At 33.8% G+C, this 22,237-nt stretch overlaps 1 protein-coding gene across 7 annotated transcripts in view; it reads right to left on the reverse strand.

The window, feature by feature from the left end:
* Positions 1–22,237, reverse strand: part of SYT14 (synaptotagmin 14) — a 241,003-nt gene that overhangs the window by 159,782 nt on the left and 58,984 nt on the right. For 3 of the 7 annotated variants that reach the window (XM_030813064.1, XM_030813062.1, XM_030813065.1), the window contains exons 1-3: positions 4,526–4,594; positions 3,047–3,151; positions 1,233–2,648 (exon numbers count right to left, since the gene is read on the reverse strand). In XM_030813064.1, the coding sequence (XP_030668924.1) occupies positions 1,233–2,328 (1,096 nt within the window). In that variant the 5' untranslated portion in view covers positions 2,329–2,648; positions 3,047–3,151; positions 4,526–4,594. Of the gene's footprint in view, positions 1–1,232; positions 2,649–3,046; positions 3,152–4,525; positions 4,691–22,237 lie in introns of those variants that run through there. The other 4 variants (XM_003273016.4, XM_003273018.4, XM_030813066.1 and 1 more) reach the window with 2 other exon arrangements.

Below are 22,237 nucleotides of genomic sequence, written 5' to 3' on the forward strand. Positions count from 1 at the left end.
CCCTATCTTTATGAAAAATACAAAAAGTAGCTGGGCGTGGTGGTGCGTGCTTGTAGTCCCAGCTACTCGGGAGGCTGAGGCAGGAGAATCGCTTGAACCCGGGAGGCGGAGATGGCAGTGAGCCGAGATTGCACCGCTGCACTCCAGCCTGGGGACAACGCAAGACTCTGTCTCAAAACAAAAAACAAAAAACAAAAAACTGCTAGAAGAATAGACTCCAAAACGGATACATTTTCAGAAACTGACATTTCTTTTAAGTTAGTTCATCCATCCTGCATTAGCCCCTGCTATATCACTGTAAAACCACTCATATAATAGATAAATAGCAGATCCCTATTATGTATGAAGTTGTAGCAGAACTGAAAAGTCTTCCTCATTACTGCTATTCGGCTTTTTGTTATTTTATGAGAGTATGAACTTAGAGAAAAATTCCAGATGTGTATTTTATAAATAAAAGCCAGTGTACTTTTGGCCTTGTGATCAGATCAGCAATAAGTGGATATAACTAAGGGATTACCAGAAGTAATTATTTGCAGTATGAGCTGCTAATGAATATTGAAAATTATCACATATACTGTGAATAATGAAAATTATCAGAATTACTGTGATTGAAAACTATAAATGCTTAGTCAGAACCCTAATTCTACATAGAGAACTCATGAATAATAACAGATTGTTCATGTATACTTATTGTAAACAGGCCAGTAGTATAAAATTTTTAATGTATGGGCAAAATGAATAAAAATACATTGCGAACCACATTATTGAATAAAATAAAATCTATTGCTCTCAAGGAAATAATTAAACATTTGATATAAATTTGGATAGATGCAAAGAGCAATACTGTATAAGGGGCTTCAGAGTTAGTTATATAAAAATTTCAAATGCAACTACAGCACATCAAATAAACTCCAAATAAAGCATGTAAGAAAACCATGGAGTTTCTGGTTGTAAAATAAATGGACAATAAGAAAAACTAGGGCTGCTGAAAAGTTGGCCAAATAATGCAGGGAACAGGGCAATACTTAGTGGGACAAATAACATGAATGCTCTTGAAATGATTTTAGAAAAAATACTGAATGGCTTTAAAAATGTTTCCCAGTAAAAGGATTCAAGAAAGTCTTAAATATAGACACATGAACAGGAAAGCTGAGAAATTTGGATGATGTTTTACTAATTTAAAAAAATCAAGAGAAAAATTAATCACTCACACCAACATTAGGAGACCTCACCTTTTTCTGGTATTATCTTAGAATATTTTTCATCTTTACTCTTTGCTGTTCCTTTCTTGGCAGAAATGGCCTCAGTTTTCTTTGGTATTATGTCTTCGTTCATTTTACAGTATTTCTTTGAATTTATTTGTTCTTCAATTTTCCCAGATAACTTATCTTTAGAATTAGTTGATGGCGCTGGATGTATGTCTTCTTTTATAATGGATTTCTGTGTCATATGCCTATTGCTTGTCAAAATATCTTTTAAAGAACATTCATTTCCTGAACACTCATTCCCTTTGGATGCTTTACTTTTAACACATTTTTCAGCTTTCTTTAAATGATCTGAATGCCCTAAATCGGGAAGATGTTTATATTTATTGAAATGCCCCATATTCTCTTGATCTCTTCCCAAATATATATGTCGAGATTTAGGATATTCTTCCTTTTTACAATTATCTGTACCAACGTATTTCTTTTGCTCATACAATTTGTTTATTCCATTGGCATTCTTCTGATTTCCTTTCATTTCTTGATATCCTACCTCCTTTAAATCATTCTTACCATTATTGGAAATTCCTACTCCAAATGTTTCACATCTGTCAGTACTTTCAAGTTCTTGACAAACAGATCCAGCCCTTGTATTCTGTCTGATAACTGATATCCCTCCATTATTCATGCAGCCTTTCAAAGAAGAATCACCAGTATTACCAGTGTCTTGATATTCTGATAGAGTCTGTTGCCTATCATTAACATGTTTAAACACTCTTTCTTCATGTATTCCTTGATCTTGCTTTTGTGAAGTTTTACAAGTATTTATTTGCTTTGCTCTATGCTCTAAATTGGCTTGTGTTTTCTGACAATTAGTGTTTTTGGAGACTTCGGTTAACCCGGCATTTTTTTGTTTAATAGTGTCTACAGCTTCTTCTGCTACAGAGCTTTCCTCTTCTGGGCGAAAGCCACTTATCATACTTGTTACCTGCTCAGCAACTGAGTCAGTTAAAGCACAGCTGACCTCTCCAACAGCAGTGGTCAAATCCTCTACAGCACTACTGATTGTGTCTACCAGAGAGGACACTGAAGGCAGATTCTGTTGGAAATTTCTGAAAAATGCCATTTTCTAATTCCTTGTTCCTAAAAGGTGCAATAATGGAATTTTCTCTTCTCAAAATATCAACCACTTTGGAACTTGAATTTAACATTTACTTAAATGTTGCTATTCGTCAGCTCAATATTAGCAATTCACATTGTAGCTTTTAATCTTTCTGTAAATACACTATGCATTGAAAGAAATATGTTGAAGTAAAGATTCTTCCGAAAAAAAAAAATCAAACCACTTGGTTTAAACGTTATGACATTTTTTCTCACTCCACAGCTATTATAACAGCAGCAAGACAATATTTTTCCCTCAAATACTATTGGTTTTTTATTCTATACCTGAAAGAAGAAGTATAAAAAGGATTTTTATTATGTACTTTTAGTTTGCTTATTAATAGTCTATGTAAGGGAACTACCCTATCTTACTAATAAACTACCCAGTATCATTTCACATTAAGAAAAATATTAAAGAGAAACATCTAAACAATTTTGCATAGTGGTAAGAATAGGGGAGGGGAGGTGTGGACACCTGCTGAGTGGCTACTATATGCAAGGCATTGTAATTGACACATTTTATCCTACTTGATTTTACAGTAATTCTAGGAGGTAAATATTATTATTCCTATTTAATAAGTGAAAGAAAAACAAGGCTCAGAAAAATTAAGTTCCCTGAGACATTTTCAAGGGATCCTCAAGGTCAAGACTAGTTTTACAATAACAGCAAGGGGGTACTTAACTTTTTCATTCTCATTGGCTCAAAAGTGAACACTGGAGTTATCCAGAGGCTACATGACAGATTGAATGTAGAGGCAGAAATGAGAATCCACCTGTCTTCCATTATGCTAGTCATTAAAAAGATTTGCAAAAAGTATAAAACAAAATCACTCTTCTCACCATTTTTCCCCATTTTCTTTTTGTTTTGGAAAATAGTTTTTTAAAATTTAAAGATGTTATTTATATTAACATGTAATAGTCTTTTTAAAAAAAATAAATTGATAAATAATATTTTTAAATTTTCTGTTTTAAATTGATAAATAATATTTTTAAATTTTCTCAGTTTTAACTCTAATATGGTACATATCAATAGATATAATCCACATAAACAAAAAGCTCTTTGGGACTACTCAATAAAATTTAAAAGTACAAAGTTGTCATTAAACAAAGGAAAAACCAGAAATGCTGAACCAGAGAATTACCAAAGGCCGGTAAAGAGATACTTTTAGCCAGTTCTTTCTGCACAAATGATCAAAAAGCAGGACTGGAGTGGATTATGAGAAACACTGAACTTAACCAAATTAAAACTGTGTAAAATACTATTTATAATTTCTTAATGCAAAAGTCACAAAATTCAATAACTAATAGATTCTTATAAGTAATGGGGCTATCGCCTTTCAAGTTATCAGATGTAATAGAAAAGCATATCTATCTCCAACACAGGTACACAGACAAGTAAAGCAAGATTTCGCAGGTATTTTTTGTCACATTCTTCTAAATTAACACTTTGCTTTTATATTTCCAATTTGTTTCTGCTATCATTTTTATAAACCAGTCTTTGGAAATGGAAAATTTTAAAAACTGCTGTAGCAATTAAAAAAAAAAACACTCCAAGGAAAATGTTTCCATAAGAGAAAGAATGGTATTACAGCCCTCATCTTTCCTAGTATCTAGTAACACTATAATATATGGTGCCAAAGGAGGGAGTGGAACACTATTTTTTATCATTGGAATTTATATATAAATTAAGTTACTAAGTAAAACCACCTCCAACTTCTCCAAACAATAAAATTACCCATTAGCTGAAAATTAAATAGCAGGTAAAGAAAAAGGATGAATACTTTCAAAAGCGTTCTAGGGATATGGAGAAAAAAAGCTCTCTAAAGAGCTACTTGGACAATGGGAAGTACACTACATAAAGTGACAAGATACCTCCTTCTTCCTCAAGTGTATCTGCTCCTATTATAGGCTCAAAAGCGTATCTTACATATGAAAAATTAAAATGTCATTTTGTGATAGTAGACAATTCACCTTTATGTAATAGCAATTCATGAACAACAGAAGAATACCTGAACATAATTTACTTAACAGATCTTTTACAGAACAGTAGCTCAAATATTAGTTTATTGTATGTCACAACCTTTTTATTGCATATATTAAAATAAGTAAACAATAGTACAGATAAAAATAACAAACAAGAGAAGCAGCAATATGATACTTACAAATTTTATCTTGTGAATTCTTCCTTGTACTGTATTCTGAACCAAGATCTGGAAACCCGCCAACATTTTCAAAACAGAACTTCTTATTAATATAGAGAAAAAGGAGCAGCATCAAGATAATAAACACCCCAACAGCTGACAAAAATCCAACTGCCTCTGGAGATACTAGAGAAAAAAAAGTCACAGTTGTAAGCATTTAGTTTTCTTCAAGCTACAAATAAGAAGGAAACCCCAAACATAAGTTAGCTTACTACCTTATTTGAATTATATTTTTTAATTGTCATAGTTTAAAAATAGTTTCGTTTATAAGAAAAACTGCAAAGTTTGATGACAGTTGTTCAACTCATTCAGCAGCATTCATTCAAACTTTCTACGTTTTCCTATAAATTCGTAGGAACAATCTTAAAAGAAAGACAGGAGTCGGCCAGGCACAGTGGCTCACATCTGTAATCCCAGCACTGTGGGAGGCCAAGTGGGAGAATCTCTTGAGGCCTAGAGCTCAAGACGAGTCTGGCCAATATGGTGAAACCCTGTCTCCACTAAAAATGCAAAAATTAGCCTGGCATGGTGGCACATGCCTGTAATCCCAGCTACTTGGGTGGCTACGACATGGGAATCACTTGAACCTGGGAGACAGAGGCTGCAGGGAGCCAAGATTGTGCCAGCCTGGCAACAAAACTCTGTCTAAAAAAATAATAATAAAAAACAAGATGGGAGTCTATAAAATAGGCAGTCATCATATGTTTAATCCATCAAAGAGCACCACAAAAATTTGAAAATAAGAATTAGAAAAAAGGCCAGATGCGGTGGCTCACGCCTGTAATCCCAGCATTTTGGGAGGCCGAGGCAAGCAGATCACTTGAGGTCAGGAGTTTGAGACCAGCCTGGCCAACATGGCGAAACCCTGTCTCTAGTAAAAGTACAAAAATTATCCAGGTGTAGTGGCGGGCACCTGTAATCCCAGCTACTCAGGAGGCTGAGGCAGGAGACTCACTTAAACCTGAGAGGTAGAGGTTGCAGTGAGCCAAGATCGCGCCACTGCACTCCAGCCTGGGTGACAAAGCAAGACTCCGTTTCAAAAAAAAAAAGAAGAAAAAGAAAGAAAAAAGTTATATCTGATGCACGGATATATTACTTAACAAAATTTATGAGAACACATATCATTATTTTTATCTCTAAAAGCTTCAATCACTCTTTCTTAGTAAATAAACTTTGTACTCCCTAATGTGGCATTTAAAGCTCCAACTTCGCTTTTCAATATTATACTCCAGTCAAATGTTGTACTCATTGCCTCAGAATCCACAATATTCAATACCACACTCCTTGTTTTAATTGATCTTCTTCCCTTGCCTGGAACGACCAACTCCTCTCTACTATATCCTACTCATTCACTCAACCAACTTATATATTTGGAGCACCAACCATACACCAGGCATTGTTATATAAACAGTTCCTGTGTTCCTTGAACAATCTGGTGAAGACAATTACAACACAGTGTAATAAAGGCAATATAGTGCAATAAAGGCTATGACTGGGAAAGAACAGGGACTATGAGAACCACAGGAACACTTATTCCAGTGCTGAAAGATCAAGAAAGCTTTTCTGGAAGTTATGGACTCTATGATTATATTTTAAGAAATCAGTAAGAATTACTTCAGGCAGAAATAACATCTGCAAAAGCCCAGAGACAGAAAATCACGTTATATTCCAGAAACTGAATGAAATTCTGTTATGATAAGCTACTAGATTTTCAAGAGAATTTGGTCTCAAGCAAATATATGAAATCACCTAGAGAGGTTTTATACAGCAGGAAAAGACAAAAGACAGCTTCTCCAGTCCTCGGCAATCTCTCTTTCAATTTTTTTTGTTATTTGTCACTGTATCAGTCACTTGGAGTTAAATAGGAACTAAGTTTTTGTATCCCCCCATGCCTTACAGATAATATTCAAGTATTAGTTGAGAATGATTCTAAACTTCAAACACCCCTACAAAGATCCCTGTATAATCTACTTTTCTTCCTCCATCATTCAAGCAGCAACTAAAATGTTATTTTCTCTAAGATTCTTTCTTAAATCAGAGGGCAACGGCAAATACTATCTTAACTCATTTGTTAAAAATGAAGTCAACAACTGGTCAATGATGAGTGCTTTGATTTCCTTTTTCATTATTTATGAAAACTAGGCGTACCACGTATAGAATTGAATAAGACATTATATCTTTTCAAAGCTGGGTCAATGGTATTGCAGTAGAAGATGAAGCAGAGAGTAATATTTAAGGCAGGGGCAATGGGAGTGAGAGGAGGAGGCGGGAGGAATGGTAGGAATGCTAGCTGGATATCAGGCTAGTGCTGAGGGACAGATCTTGCTCCTAGAACCAAGAAATTATAGCCAGACATTAGCCTTGCCTGTCTTGTCTTCAGGCTGAAGCACAGCCAGGGAAGAAAATGATTTTAATAAAAGAAGCTAAGGTATATAACATAAAAACAGTGGTATGTATCAAGCCTGAGATATGGAGTAAAAATGAAAACAGAGTAATTATCATCGACATTTCAGATAGCCAGGAAAATCAGAAGCAGGACAGAATCTGGTATGAAAAGGCAAAAAAGAGTAGTACTTCAATATTACACTGAAATAACAAAATATATATAGGAGTTCCCCTTTTAGTATAGGCTCAAAACACTCAGACATTTAATGCCTTAAGTGGCTACAAAGGATTAGATATCATGCAGATTGAAAATCTCCCATGTCTTGGAAAACTAAATGAAAGAGAAAATGCAGCTCATGTCACTTAAGAAAGCTAGTTATTGATAACAAAAATAGCACAAAACCATACAGCATATACTATACACCACTCACTGTTTTAAGTACTTTACATACATTAACTCATTTAATCTTCACAATGATCCTATTATCATCCTCATTGTAAATTGAGACAAAGAGGTATTAAACTATGTGTCCAGATAGTAAGTGGAAGAATCAGGATTCAAACCCTGTCTGGCCCCAGTGTCTGTATTTTAAATACTACTCATACTGCTTCTGTTTTCCTTCTCTCCTCTTCTTGCCTCTTTCTATACCTTGCCTCAATCCTTATTTCTACGTTCCTCTTTCATCTTTGTCTTGCCCTAAAATTCAACCTAATGGGAGAGATCCACTATAAGCAAGTAAGTATAACATACAGTAAATACTAGAGATATGAATATAAATTATTACTGGAGCACAAAGAAGCACTACCTGAGAAAGTCACAAAATGCTTTAGAAGAGATGACACGAGTTGGGTATAAAAGACTAATAGAACCTCTATAAATAGTAAAAGTACATTTGAAAAAGCATGGTTAAAGACAAATAATATACATGGCATTCTATAAGCACTAATGGGCAATAATCATGGCAGTCATATTTATTTACCTCTGTATCTTCAAAGTACCTAGGACAGCACCACATAGCTGACATATAAACATCTATGGACAAATGGATGGATGAATGGATGAATGAATGAATGAATATATGTGTATTCAGGAAAGATCAAGAATATACCAGAGGAGCTGTAACTGGAGATGAAAGCAAGGTCCAAATTGTCAAAGAACCTTGAATATCATCCAAAAATTTTTGCAGTTGGGGAGTAACATGATTACAAGTTTGCCTTGTAGAACCATATTGGTTAAAACAACTAGAAAACTGAAATATGGTAGCAAGTCAATAGTGGTAAAATATCTTCAGTTCTTAAACTAAGGAGTAGCAGTGGTAACAGAGAAGGGTGAAATGTAGTCTTTGTTCAAAGAAAATTGATAATGATCCACTTATGTAAATTTAGAGGATAAGAAAGAAGAAGAGTTGAGGATAAGAAAGAAGAAGAGTTGTGGTTAATTCTAAAGTTTCTAGTTTGAGTGACTGGGTAAATGGTAATGTGCTAACCAAAATGAAAAATATGAGAAGAAAGGCATTTGGATTAGAGCATGAGAGGAAAGAGGAAAATAGAAAGAGAATGATAGATAATTAGTTTTTGACATGCTACACTGGAAATGCCAACAGAATATTTCACAGAGGGAAATATGAGTATGATGTTCTGGTAAAGGTCAGGTTAGTTAACGAAATTTGAAAATTTTTCCCTCTTTTTTGCTCCTCTTATTCCATATGAAACACTTCATTCACTAAATAATACCAAGCTGGCAAATGCAGGTGCCAGGCTTTATTAATGGTAAATATCTTATGTTACATATCTTTAGATAAATACATACTGTGGCTTCAGACAAACTAAAAAAAAAAAAAGCAGCTTTCCCCACTAGGAAAAGGTGAAATATGCCTGCTGTAAACACAGCACACACTATTCACACAATTCCCTGACTGAACGCCTGTTTTTTACATTCATTAAAAATATTTTATCTATTTACAATTTTAAAACAGTAGTATGGTTGTAGAGAAGAAATAAAATATCTTCTAATAAAAATACTAAAAATCTTCAGGCTTATTTTTCATCCTTATCTGAGAACTAAACTAATATTTATTATTTCAAATATATTATGATACCAGAAGTTAGCCAGTAACAGTTCTGAGTATAAAAACATTTGGTAAATCCCACCTGCACATAAAACTGCAATAGGATATACACGGGAAATTAAACTAAAGATATGAATACTGTACAACATGCTTGCCCAACTCATGGCCTGCCAGCCACATGCAGCTCAGGATGGCTTTGAATGCAGCCCAACACAAATTTGCAAACTTTGTTAAAATCTTATGAGTTTTTTTTTTTACAACTTGTTTTTAGCTCATCAGCTATCGTTAGTGTATTTTATGTGTGGCCCAAGACCATTCTTCTTCCCATGTGGCCCAGGGACACCAAAAGATTGGACACCCCTGCTGTGTCCATCAATTAAAAAATTACACTGATTTATACCTCCCTAATAAAAAATATATTCTTATTCATTATAAGAGTAGAATTTCCCCCTAAAATCTTTTTATACTATGAATCTGCTTAGAAAGTCATTCTGCATAAGTGTAAGATAATGTAATTTATCTATACATATACCTTCTTTCAAGCATTCTAGGCCATCCACTGCAGGAAAGTAAATCTATTTAAAACATATATGCCTCTTAAGGAGGATCTTCAAAATCTCCATTTAGGCCAGGCATGGTGGCTCACGCCTGTAATCCTGGCACTTTGGGAGGCTAAGGCAGGTGGATCACCTGAGGTCAGAAGTTCAAGACCAGCCTGGCTAACATGGCAAAACCCCATTTCTACTAAAATTACAAAAATTAGCCGGGTGTGGTGGCGGGCACCTCTAATCCCAGCTACTCAGGAGGCTGAGGCAGGAGAATTGCTTGAACCCAGGAGGCAGAGAATGCAGTGAGCCGAGATCGCGCCACTGCATTCCAGCCTGAGGAAGAGTGAGATTCCATCTCAAAAAGACAAAAAAAAAAATCTATTTAAAAGTACACAGTCAATAATTAGTTTAATATTACACATTTGAAGAATTAAATTTGTTGAATATAGTCAATAACTCAAATTTCACTAATGCACGTTTTCCCATGATCCAAATTTCCAAAGTTTTAATGTAGTAAACAACAAAACCAAGACCAACTAATAACAACCTGAACAATATCAAACACTAAAAAGTGCTTATTATTTAACAGGGACTGTTTTCAGTGCTTTACAAGCATTATCTTATTTAATCTTCACTGCAACCATATTTTACAGATATAGATACTGAGGTTCACAAAGAGTAAGTAAAATTTTCGAGATCTTAAAATTATTATTCAGTGACACAATCTGTATTTGAACTGGGCACACTGACTCCTGAACCCAAATTGTTAACTGCTAATCTCTTAGCTTCCCATTTGCCAGATATTGTTATAATTGCTTTCATTTTAAAATTTAACACTCAAGACAATTTATGATAAGTACTGTAATATTATCTTAGTCTTTAGATTAATAAATTGAAGTCCAGAGAATAATTAAGTTGTCCAAGTTCACAAATCTATGAAGTGGTAGAACCTGGATTTGAACCCAGACATTTTGACTCCAGAATCCATGATCTTAAACACCAAGTAATACTGCACCTTGTATGCCAACCTGCATATAAAAGATAAGAAAAAGCTATATGACCAAAGTAACATAGCTTACTATACATATTATGTGCAAATATTTTATTTATAGCTTTTATATGTGTTAAAAATAGCAAGCAATTTCAAATTCCTCAAAATAAATACATGAATTTTAAAACTGGAATCCTAATTTTTTCTATTCAAGTTACTATTCAAAATATTTTAAAACTAATTTTAGAATTAAGTTTAAAAACCAAAATACGTGGTACATCCTTATATGCCACATTTGAAAAGCTAATAAAACAAATATGAATTTAAAAACTAAAGATACTCTATAGAAAATAAGCTTGATATTCATTAGTAGTGCTCAATAAAGAATATTAACTGCTCTCTGTGAGCTATACTGTCCACTATATGAATTCCCTAAAGACCATACTGCAAAGTGAGAAGGGGCACTAGGTACAATATCTCACCAGAAAATGTAGAAAGTTTAGTCTTTCCCAGACTAATGATTATTTGTGTTATGTATACTGAACTGGCTTTGGCAGTTATATCTTTATATTTAGAAATAAGTGTATGTATTTACAAAAAATAAACTTAAAAAAATACCAATTTTTTAAAATGTAAGCTTCAGTAACAGTGGTAAAATTCATTTTAATTTCTACAGATAAGTTGGTCATTGCAAAACATGAAAAAATTATAGTCTTACTAAAGTCAAAGCAAGAGCAAATACATTTTGACTTTGCAAGTATTGCAGAATTCACTTAAATTCTCCATTATATTTTGTCACAAAAGAACATTTTCTAGCTAAGAAAATGTTTTTCTAAGAAAAAGGCTAGGATATACATAAAAATAATTAAATATATGGGAGATATTTATCTACTAAACCAACACATTTTCAATTTTGATTTACTTGGACCACAATAATACTCTAAATAATATTTCTATCAAAACAAATTAATTATAACTTCTAAAATAAATTTTTAAGACTATTCTATTCATTATATCTTAAATGCAAAATTAAACAAAAAGTACCTATGCTTCATCTAATTATTTTTTTAAAAAGATAAAAAGCAACAACTTACAATTTGCATTATAAGGGATGTATTGCTGATTTGTCCTGCTGCGCATGAAACACTAATCCTCTAACTCCATGTCATGGGTACTTTAATAATTCATTTAATAGATGCAATTCTATCTCTTGACCAAAATGTGAACTATCAAAGTCAACTTTCATTGAAAAAGATATACCTGTTTTACATTTAATTAACTCTAAATATTTTCTCCATATTTTAATCAGAAAAATGCTATAATTTATTTTGCTCTGGGTTTGGACATAGAGAATTATTCATAATTCTAAGAGATAATTTAGGAAAACAGAAGGTTAATAATTGTTTCAGTTTCCTTTTATAACATTTCAATTAGTTTACAAATAAAATTTCCCTCAAATTTTTATATTACATTATAAATGATGCAAAACTGGAAAGAATATATGTAAATTAAAAAAAGAATGTAACAATGCTAGCTGTTAACTCCAGATTTTATAAAAACCAATCATTACAAAGAGCATTTACTGATAGAAGTAACACAATTCACTGGTGAGTAACTTAAAGGGACAATGGAAGAAGGCATAGATGGCAGTGATGTGAAACACTAAGATCTTAGGGAAAAAAAGTGCCCTCTAAGAGAAACAGTTACCTACCTGGCCAGGTTGATAAAAGAGATGCCACCCAATTTGTTTCACAGTTCAAGCCATGAATAGATTGAACCTGTATTTCCTCTAAGTACATGCAATAAATTGAAATTTCATTTGAATATCATAACAAAAAACTCTTAATCAATCTTGAAGAAATTGGAAAAAAAAGAAAACCCAAACACTTATTAAGTATGGAAAACCAAATATAAAGTATATTTAAACCATATACTTCTTACTTAATAATACTTCATGTACTTCATGTATTTAAACCAAATCTTAATATAAAACTATCAATCTCTGGCAGAGACTTTTCTTCAGGGACAGTCTTGATTGAGGCTTTAGAATTATGATTCCAATGAAGTTTAGACTAAGAAAAACTTATTTTCCTGTCAAATCTCCCTATAGGAAAGCATAGTCATTCTTCTGAACAACAAATTGTCTCAATTTTTTTCATTACCTATTCAATGTGCATGGATTCCTTCACAATTATCTAAATGAGAAATGGCATGGGCATATCTAAGGTCACTGCTTCCTCTCCTTTACTTTTTCATTGATTCTTTGTTCTTTCTTTTCAATAAGATCTTCATTGCTGAGCTACTATGAGTAAGATTTTGAATTCAACACCAACTGCAGGAGAATATTCTGGTTAAAGCCAATCTGTGATGTCAACTACAGTTTTAGATATGCTTATTTCAAGATTTAGTTCAAACCCATCAAAATTCTGATAAACACAAAGCAGTTTCATTCAAATCTCTCAGAGAGACACCATCTTCCTCTTAAATTTTAATATTAGGACACCTGGTTCTCTTCTTGAAATGATCAAAACATTGTTTGCTCACTCTAAAACCATCTTTCCCCTACTAAGCCTGATCCATTTTGAAGAGAAGTAGCTTTTGCTGAAAACATTGAATGGTTCAATAGATTTACTGTGTATGAACACATACATAGGCAATCAAAGGTTCATCTAACCTTACCAGCATATCATGTTTTCTTATCCACTAAATAAATGAGTCCAGCATAGTTCAGTTAGTGATGACAAGAGCTCAACATCGACATCATACTGTGCTCCCACCTGAATATAGCAATTGGAATGTTCTACTCACTTGCATTCTCAATGCATATAGAATAAAAAATGTGTAGCTCCATTTGCAAAATGATATCATTCTTTTTGTCGATATGATATCTGCTTCAGATATAGTAAAAGCAAATATATTTGAAATTTTAAAGAAAAACTACTCTAAAAGCTTTGAGAAAAGATACAATCCTTTAAGTTCAGCTGCTGATAGATTTGCTGAGTAACCTCTGAACAAGCATCGCAGTTTTGGAGCAGAATCATGTGAGAAACAGTTTGAGTCTTGTCCTTAGAGATTGAAATACAAATTTTAAGTAATTAAAATAAAGTAGGAGCTACTTTCAATAAGCAAGGTGTTACAAAGTAAGAAGTAGTGCTACAAGGGTCACCAGCAACCAAATCAACATTAACTGAAAAAAGAATTTGTCAATCAAAAAGAGAAAAGATAAGCAATGAAATGATGAAATTAAGAGATGTAAAATTTGGTGGTATACCATGACATGTCTTTCAGTGGTATCCATTTTAGTTAGATATTTTGGGAGATATATAAACCCATGTTACTTAATACCTTTACCAATGACCTGAATAAAGGAATTGAGAATATGTTCATTAATTTTGTAGAAGGTCCTAGGAATACTAGGTAGGGCATGATTGCTAATTCTCTGAAAGAAAGAAAGATACACTAAGGACTTCAATATATTAAAGAAATAACACATCAAAACAAAATGAAATTCAATATGAATAATTTCAAGGTTACTACACCATTAGGAGCCAAACACTAATAAATGTTAATGAAAATGTTGGCTCAGTAAAATGTGCCAGGAAAAAAATTAAAATAATATAATACTAGTCAAATAGAAATCAGCAGTATAATGTTTCTAACTGGTGAAAACTAATCATTCTATTATGCTATCTGATTCTGATGAAAGCAATTATGGTCTGCAATTTCAAAGTAAAATTGAGAACACCTAGTAAAGAATACATTTGGAGACTTTCACAATAAGGAAAAAAATTTAAAAAGCAGAATAAAACGAACAGAAACAGCATTTATTAAAAAAAATAAATCATTTGTGAATAAAATGTGGGAAAAAATATTAAAACCAATTATTTGTAAGGATTTGGCAATATTTAATGCATTTTAAAAGGGAAACTGGTTTCCTAATCCTACTAAAGAACATAATGCAATGGCTTAAAGAGAGCAAGTCAAGAAGCATTGCCAGCAAGTGACCGGTCAGCAAGCTGCTTTCCAGAACAGTATGATCTTTGATGAGTACATCACTGTCTACTGTTTTACCCTCACTTTTAGAAGACCAAAAACTTGTCTTTTTTCAGGACCTAGAGGGCCTATGTGAGGGAAAAAAAATGAATAGAGGTAAAAAATCTAGCTTTTAGATCCTATTACACAGTAGCCAAATAAATTCAAATGGCAGCGGATATATGAACAACTCAAAATTTAAACTGGAGAAAACTCCATTAGAATAACAGAAATGTTAACAGAATGTCAAATCAGGACACACACACATCTTCCTGGTATTAGAGTACCTGAAAAGCTGAAACAGTAATTAAAAGGTTTCTTGGCAGGCACAGATTGAAAACTAAAGGGAGGAAACTCTACCAGATACCAAGAATTATTTTAAAACTAGAATAATTAAAACCAGATGATATTGGCACAGGAATACATAACAGACCAAAACGCTAGACACCGACACTTGCACACATGGATTCTGATGTATGACAAAGTTGGCTGCAGAGCAGTGGGTGAGTGGGGGATCATGTTTTGAATGCATTGTGCTTGGAAAATCGAGGATATAAGGGAAAAATGAATTTACATACAAACCAATTCTAGATAGATTATAGATCTAAATGTGAAATGCTTTAGCCAATCAATTTTGTAGAAAAAAATACAAATACTTTGCTTCATGATCCCAAGGCAAAGAATTTCTTACTAAACAAGACATAAAAAGCATAAATCACAAAACAGAATATTGATAAATTTTATTACATTAAAATTTAAAATTTCTGATCATCAAAAGATATCATATAATGACTAGGCAAGCCAAATAATATATTATATGGAATAATGTATTTGCAACACATAATCAGGAGGAAAAGGCTCATATCTAAATACATAAAAAATGTGTAAAAACATCTTTTTAAAGACAGCACAATAAAAAAATGGGCAAAGTCCTGATCAGGCTTACCATGAAGGATAAAACAAAAATGGCCAATAAATGTATGAAAAGGTGTTCAACTTTGTTATGTATCAGAAAACTTCAAATTACATCATAATGCAATATCACTATTCCAGAATGGCCAAAATTTAGATCTTGTAATATGAAGTATTCGTGAGGAAGTGGAGCAATTGGAAATCTTTCAGACGATAAAAATCTGAGACTCAACAGTACAGAAAAAAAAATCATGGGTATATAGTCATACACTAGAAAATTATGTAGCCATAAAAATGAATGGATAATAGTTACACGCAAAAAACTGAATCTTGGAAATATGAGGTTAAGCAAAAGCAGCAAGGCAGAAGGGGCAAAATTCCAATATAAAGATTCCAATATAAAGTTCAAAACAGGCAAAACTAATATTTCAAGGATGTGTACTTAGGTGGTAAAACTTAAAGAAAAAAATATTAATGTCCATAAAAGCAAGCAGAAAAGGGATAATACTCAGGAAGAGTGCACGGGGGCTTCTGAAGAAATGGCAGCATTCTACTTCTCTACCTGGGTTCTGGTTACATAGGTGCTTGCTTTTAAATATTATTCTTCATTTTGTTTCAAAATTTAAAAAGAACTAAAAAAATGTATAGTTCTTATGGGCAGTTTATCTTGGTTATGGTGATACCTGGTGAATCATTACAGTCTGCAAGAGCTGCTACCTGAATGACCCACTTATAATCTTGTCCCTCTCAGTCTAATCTTATCACAGTGTCCAGAATGAGCCCTTCAACATGTAAATCAGAACTGACTGTCCTCTGGTCAAAACCTTCCAATGGCTCCTCATTTCCTGCATGATCTGGCTCTCTATGACTACTCTGACCTCATTTCCTACCACTTCCCTACTAGTTCATTCCACAGTTGGCCTTGATGTTTCTCAAATATTAGCCAGGTTGTTTTTCCCTGGATGTTCCCCCTCTGCTTTGATGGCATTTTCCCAGATATTCACATAACTGATTATTTCACCTCCTTCGAGTCTTTGCTTAAACATTACCGTCTTAATGAGAGCAACTCTGTCAACCCTATTTTAAAATGCAACCCATTAACACCCATACCTCACCTTTTCCCTGGCTTATTTTTTGTATCTCTTATCTTCTAAAATACCAAGTAATTTATTACTTTTTACATCATTTGTTATCTGTCTTCCCATACTAGCATGTATGCTTCAAAAGGCAGGAAGCCAGCTGATATTTGAGATAGATTGCTAGGCAATAATTATGAATATAAATGTAATTTAAAATGATGAATATAAACGTAAAATATAAATACTAAAACCCAAATCCAGAAATATATGGAGAAATACATCAAGATAGAGTTAGATTTATCCCTACTACGTAAAAATAATGTAACATTAGAAAATCAACTGATAGAATTCATCACACTAACAAATTAAAGGAGTCAAGACACCCTTTCAACAGGGCAAAAAAAAAAAGTTATTAAGAAACCTCAATAGCAACCTATAATTTAAAAAAAAATTAGTAAATTTGAGCTGGAAGGTAACTTACTTAGCCTGATAAAGGAAATCAGCCAAAATAATATAGCAAAAAAAATTCATGAAAATATATTACAATTCAAAAGTATTAACTTTAAAATTAGGAACATAGCAAAGCTGCTTGTTTTATTTTCAGCACTAAAGTAGAGGTTTTTGGATGCCCTGGATTCAAAACAACATTCAATTTCTAGCCTCCATGAGCCTCAGTGAAAACAAGAGTCCTTTATTATTTTAACAATAAAACTTCATTCTTTAGAGGTTAATGAAAAACATAATTCAGTCTTAAAATAATGTGTTTTTAATCACAAAAGAATGAAAACTATGAGGCACACAGAAACAAGTTTTAAAAAGAAGGCATCCCAGCACTTTGGGAGGCCGAGGTGGGTGGATCACGAGGTCAGGAGATCAAGACCAGCCTGGCCAAGATGGTGAAACCCCGTCTCTACTAAAAATATAAAAAATTAGCCTGGCACGGTGGCAGGAGCCTGTAATCCCAGCTACTAGGGAGGCTGAGGCAGGAGAATCGCTTGAACTCAGAGGGCAGAGGTTGCAGTGAGCCGAGATCGCGCCACTGCACCCCAGGCCTGGGCAACAGAGTGAGACTCTGTCTCAAAAAAAAAAAAAAAAAAAAAAAAAAAAAAGAAGAAGGCATAAAATAACCCTAAAGAAAGTAGAAGGAGAACATAATAAAAAGAAAAGCAGCAATAAATTAAATTCGATAAAAGCAACAGAAGTATCTAAGAACATTTTCTTAGATTGTGTGTGTGTGTGTGTGTGTGTGCGTGCGCGTATGAGGACAAAGGACTAAAATAAGATGAACATACTTTGGCAAGTCTAATAAAAATTACAACAAAAGTAAATCAAGGCTTACTCTGCATCATGCACTATCCCACGTATTTTACATGTATAATTTCATTCAAGTTTCACAACAACTCTACTACCCCTTGCAGAAAAGGAAACCGAAACATGTGATGAAATAATTTGTCCAAATTCACAAAGCCGTAAGTGGCAGAGTCAGGATTCAATTGTCTGGACTAATACAATACTTACAAATATAGAATACTGTACATGAAAATAGGGAGATAACAGTAAATATATACATATACAATTTTAAAGCAAATACTTTATATACCACAGCAAAAAACTGTTCGTATACATTTGCAAATATCTGTAAAATAAAAATAAAATCGTAACTTTAAAAACATTTTTATTAATACATAATTTTTGCACATATTCATGGGGTACATCTGAAATTTTGTTACAAGAATAGAATGTGTTATGACGAAGTTGGAGTACTTTAAGGTATCCATCACCTCAGGTATTTATCATTTCCATGTGTTGGGAACATTTCAAGTCCTCTCTTCTAGATTTTGAAATATACAATATATTGTTAACTAGTCGCCCTGCTCTGCTACTGAACATTAGAACTTATTCCTTCTATTTAACTATGTTCCTATGCATTCGCCAACCTCTTATTCCCCCATCCTCACCACACACACCATTCTGAGCCTCTGGTATTTACTGTTCTACTCTCTACCTCCATGAGATCCACTTTTTTAGCTCCCACATGTGAGTGACAGCATGCGATGTCTTTCTGTGTCTGGCTTATTTCATTTACCATAATGACCTCTAGTTCCTTTCATGTTGCTGCAAATGACAAGGTTTCATTCTTTTTATGGCTGAATAGTATTCCATTGTGTAAATTTACCACATTTTCTTATCCATTCATCGGAAAATGGACGCTTACATTGATTTCATATGTGTGCTACTGTGAATAGTGCTGCAAGAAACTATGGATGCAGGTATCCCACTGATAAACTAATTTCTTCCCCCTCAGATAAATACCCAGAAGGATTTCTGGATTGTATGGTAGTTCTATTTTTACTTTTTTGAGATATCTCCATACTGTTTCCCATAGTGGCTGTACTAATTTACATTCCTTCCAACCGTGTATAAGAATTCCCACTGGCCGGGCGCGGTGGCTCAAGCCTGTAATCCCAGCACTCTGGGACGCCGAGGCGGGCGGATCACGAGGTCAGGAGATCGAGACCATCCTGGCTAACACGGTGAAACCCCGTCTCTACTAAAAATACAAAAAATTAGCCGGGCGTGTTGGCGGGCGCCTGTAGTCCCAGCTACTCGGGAGGCTGAGGCAGGAGAATGGCGTGAACCCGGGAGGCGGAGCTTGCAGTGAGCCGAGATCGCGCCACTGCACTCCAGCCTGGAGGACAGAGCAAGACTCCGTCCCAAAAAAAAAAAAAGAATTCCCATTTTTCTGCATCCTTGACAACATCTGTTATTTTTTATCTTTTTGATTTTAACTGGTTTAAGATGCTATCTCGTTGTGGCTTTGGTTTGCATTTCCCTGATGATCTGTCTTTTCAGAAATGTCTATTCATGAAACTGTCTTTTCAGAAATGTCTATTCATCTCCTTTACCCACTTTTTAATGGGATTATTTATTTTTCTACCACTGAGTTTCTTCTAAATTCCGAATATAAGTTCCTTGTCAGATAGTCGGCTAATATTTTATATTTTCTTCCATTCAACATGTTGTCTTTTTGCTCTGTTGTTTTCTTGGCTGTGCAGAAGCTTTTTAGCTTAATATAGTCCCATTTATCTATTTTGGGCGGTTTTAGCTTGTGCTTTTGAGGTCTTAGCCATAAAATCTTGCCTAACCCAATGTCCTGAAGTGTTTCTCCTTTTTTCTTTCAGTAGTTTTATAGTTTTGGGTCTTACTTTTAATTCTTTAATCAATCTTGAGTTCATTTTTGTACATGGTGAGAGAGAGGAGTACAGTTTCATTTTTCTGCGTATGAATATCCAGATTTCCCAACACTGGGAATATCCAGATTCCCAACTTCAATAAATATTGAAGAGACTGTTCTTTCCAAAAAATATGTTCTTGGGGCTTTTGTCAAAATCAGCTGGATATAAATATATAGATTTATTTCTGGGTTCTTTATTTATTCCATTGGTTTATGTGTCTGCTTTAATATCAATATCATGCTGTTTTGTTACTACAGTCTTGTATTTTGAAATCAGATAGTATGCTGCTTCCAGCTTTATTCCTTTTGCTCGGGACTGTTTTGACTATTTGGGATTTTTTTTTAGTTCTACACAAATTCTAGAGTTGTTTTCTCTATTTCTGTTAAAAATGACATTGATATTCTGACAGTGATTGCACTGAATGTGTAGACTGCTTTGTGTAATATGGTCATTTTAATAATATTAACTCTTCCAATCCATGAGCACGGGATGGCTTTCCATTTGTTTGGGTCCTCTTCAATTTCTTTTATCAGTGTTTCATAGAGGTCTTTTCCTTATAGAGGTCTTTCACTTCCATGGCTAACTTTATTATTTTATTTTGTTTTCCATACCTGTGGTTAATGTGATTGCTTTCTTGGCCTTTTTCAGCTACTCATTATTGGTGTATAGAAATGCTATATAAAATTAAACAAAAAAAACCCTAGAAATAAAAATGATTAATACTTTTCTCGTATGTACAAATATGAAAACTCTGCCTTAAAAACACACAATCAAAATCCAAAGTTAAAAAAGAGGGCAAAATTTAACATATAGTTTTAAAAAATTACTCAAAAAAGCCTTTAACTTTTTAAATAAAGAACATTAATAAATCTTCAAGAATAATTTCCATGGAGTAGTCACCAAAGAAGAATGTTTAATTCTTAAATGTTAAATCACTGTTAAATTGAAAAAATATCCAACTTCAGAGACATAAAGCAATTTTAAATAATAAATTTTTACTTTCAACTTTTATTTTAGATACAGGGGGGTACACGTACAGGCTGTTACATGGTTATTTATATTGCACCCAGGTAGTGAGCACAGTACCCAATAGGTAGTTTTGTGACCCATGCCCCCATGCCCTCCCTAGTAGCCTGCAGTGTCCACTGTTCTCATGTTTATGTCCCTGAGTATCCTACGTTCCATACGAAATTTAGAATAGCCTTTTTTTTAATTCTGTGAAGAATTACATTGGTAGTTTAATAGAGATAGCATTGAATCTGCAGATTGCACTGGGCAGTGTGGCCATTTTAACGATACTGATTCTTCCAATCCATGAGAATAGAGTGTTTTCTTTTTTATTTGTATCCATCCCCAATTTCTTTCAGTAGTGTTTTTTAATATTCCTTATAGAGATCTTTCACCTCCTTGGTTAGATGTATTCCCTGGTATTTCATTTTTTGTGTGGCTATTATGAATGGGATTCTGTTCTTCATTTGATTCTCAGTCTGGGCATTATTGGTGTATAGAAAATGCTACTGGTTTTTGTACATTGATTTCATATCCTGAAATCTTGCTAAAATTGTTTATCAGTTCTTGCAGCGTTTTGGTGGAGTCTTTAGGATTTTCCACGTGTAGAATCATATCGTCAGCAAAAAGAAGCCATCTGACTTTTTTTCTTTTCCCCTATCTGGATGCCTTTTATTTTTCCCTTGTCTGATTGCTCTGGCTAGGACTTTCAGTTCTGTGTTGAGTAAGAGTGGTAAGAGTAGACACTCTTGTCTTGTTCCAGTTCTCAAGGAGAAAGGTTCTAGCTTGCCCATTCAGTATGATGTTGGCTATGAGTCTGGCATAGATGACTCATTATTTTGAGGTATGTTTTTGTCATGTTTTTGTCATGAAGGGATATTGGATTTTACCAAAAGCTTTTTCTGTGTCGATTGAGATGATCATGTGGATTTTGCTTTTGATTCTGTTCATGCAGTGAATCACATTTTTTGATTTATGTATGTTGGAACAACCTTGCATCCCAGGAATGAAGGCTACTTAATATCGCGAATTAACTTTTTGATATGCTGCTGAATTTGATTTGCTAGTATTTTGCTGAGGATTTTCGTGTCTATGTTCATCAAATATGTTCAGGATACTGGCCTGAAGTTTTCTTTTTTTGTTGTGTCTTTGCCAGGTTTTGGTATTAGGGTGAAGCTGGCTTTGTCCCTCCTCCTTGATTTCCTGGAATAGTTTCAGTAGCATTAGCACCAGTTTTTCTTTGTGTGTCTGTTAGAATTTGGCTGTGAATCCATCTGGTCCAGGGCTTTTTTTTTGGTTGGTAGGGTTTTTATTATTGACTCAAATTCAGATCTCTATATTCATCTGTTCAGGATTTCAATCTCTTTCTTATTCAGTCTTGGAAGATTGCATGTTTCCAGGATTTTATACACT

Source organism: Nomascus leucogenys, chromosome 5 (genome assembly GCF_006542625.1).
Source record: "Nomascus leucogenys isolate Asia chromosome 5, Asia_NLE_v1, whole genome shotgun sequence".
NCBI lineage: Eukaryota > Metazoa > Chordata > Mammalia > Primates > Hylobatidae > Nomascus > Nomascus leucogenys.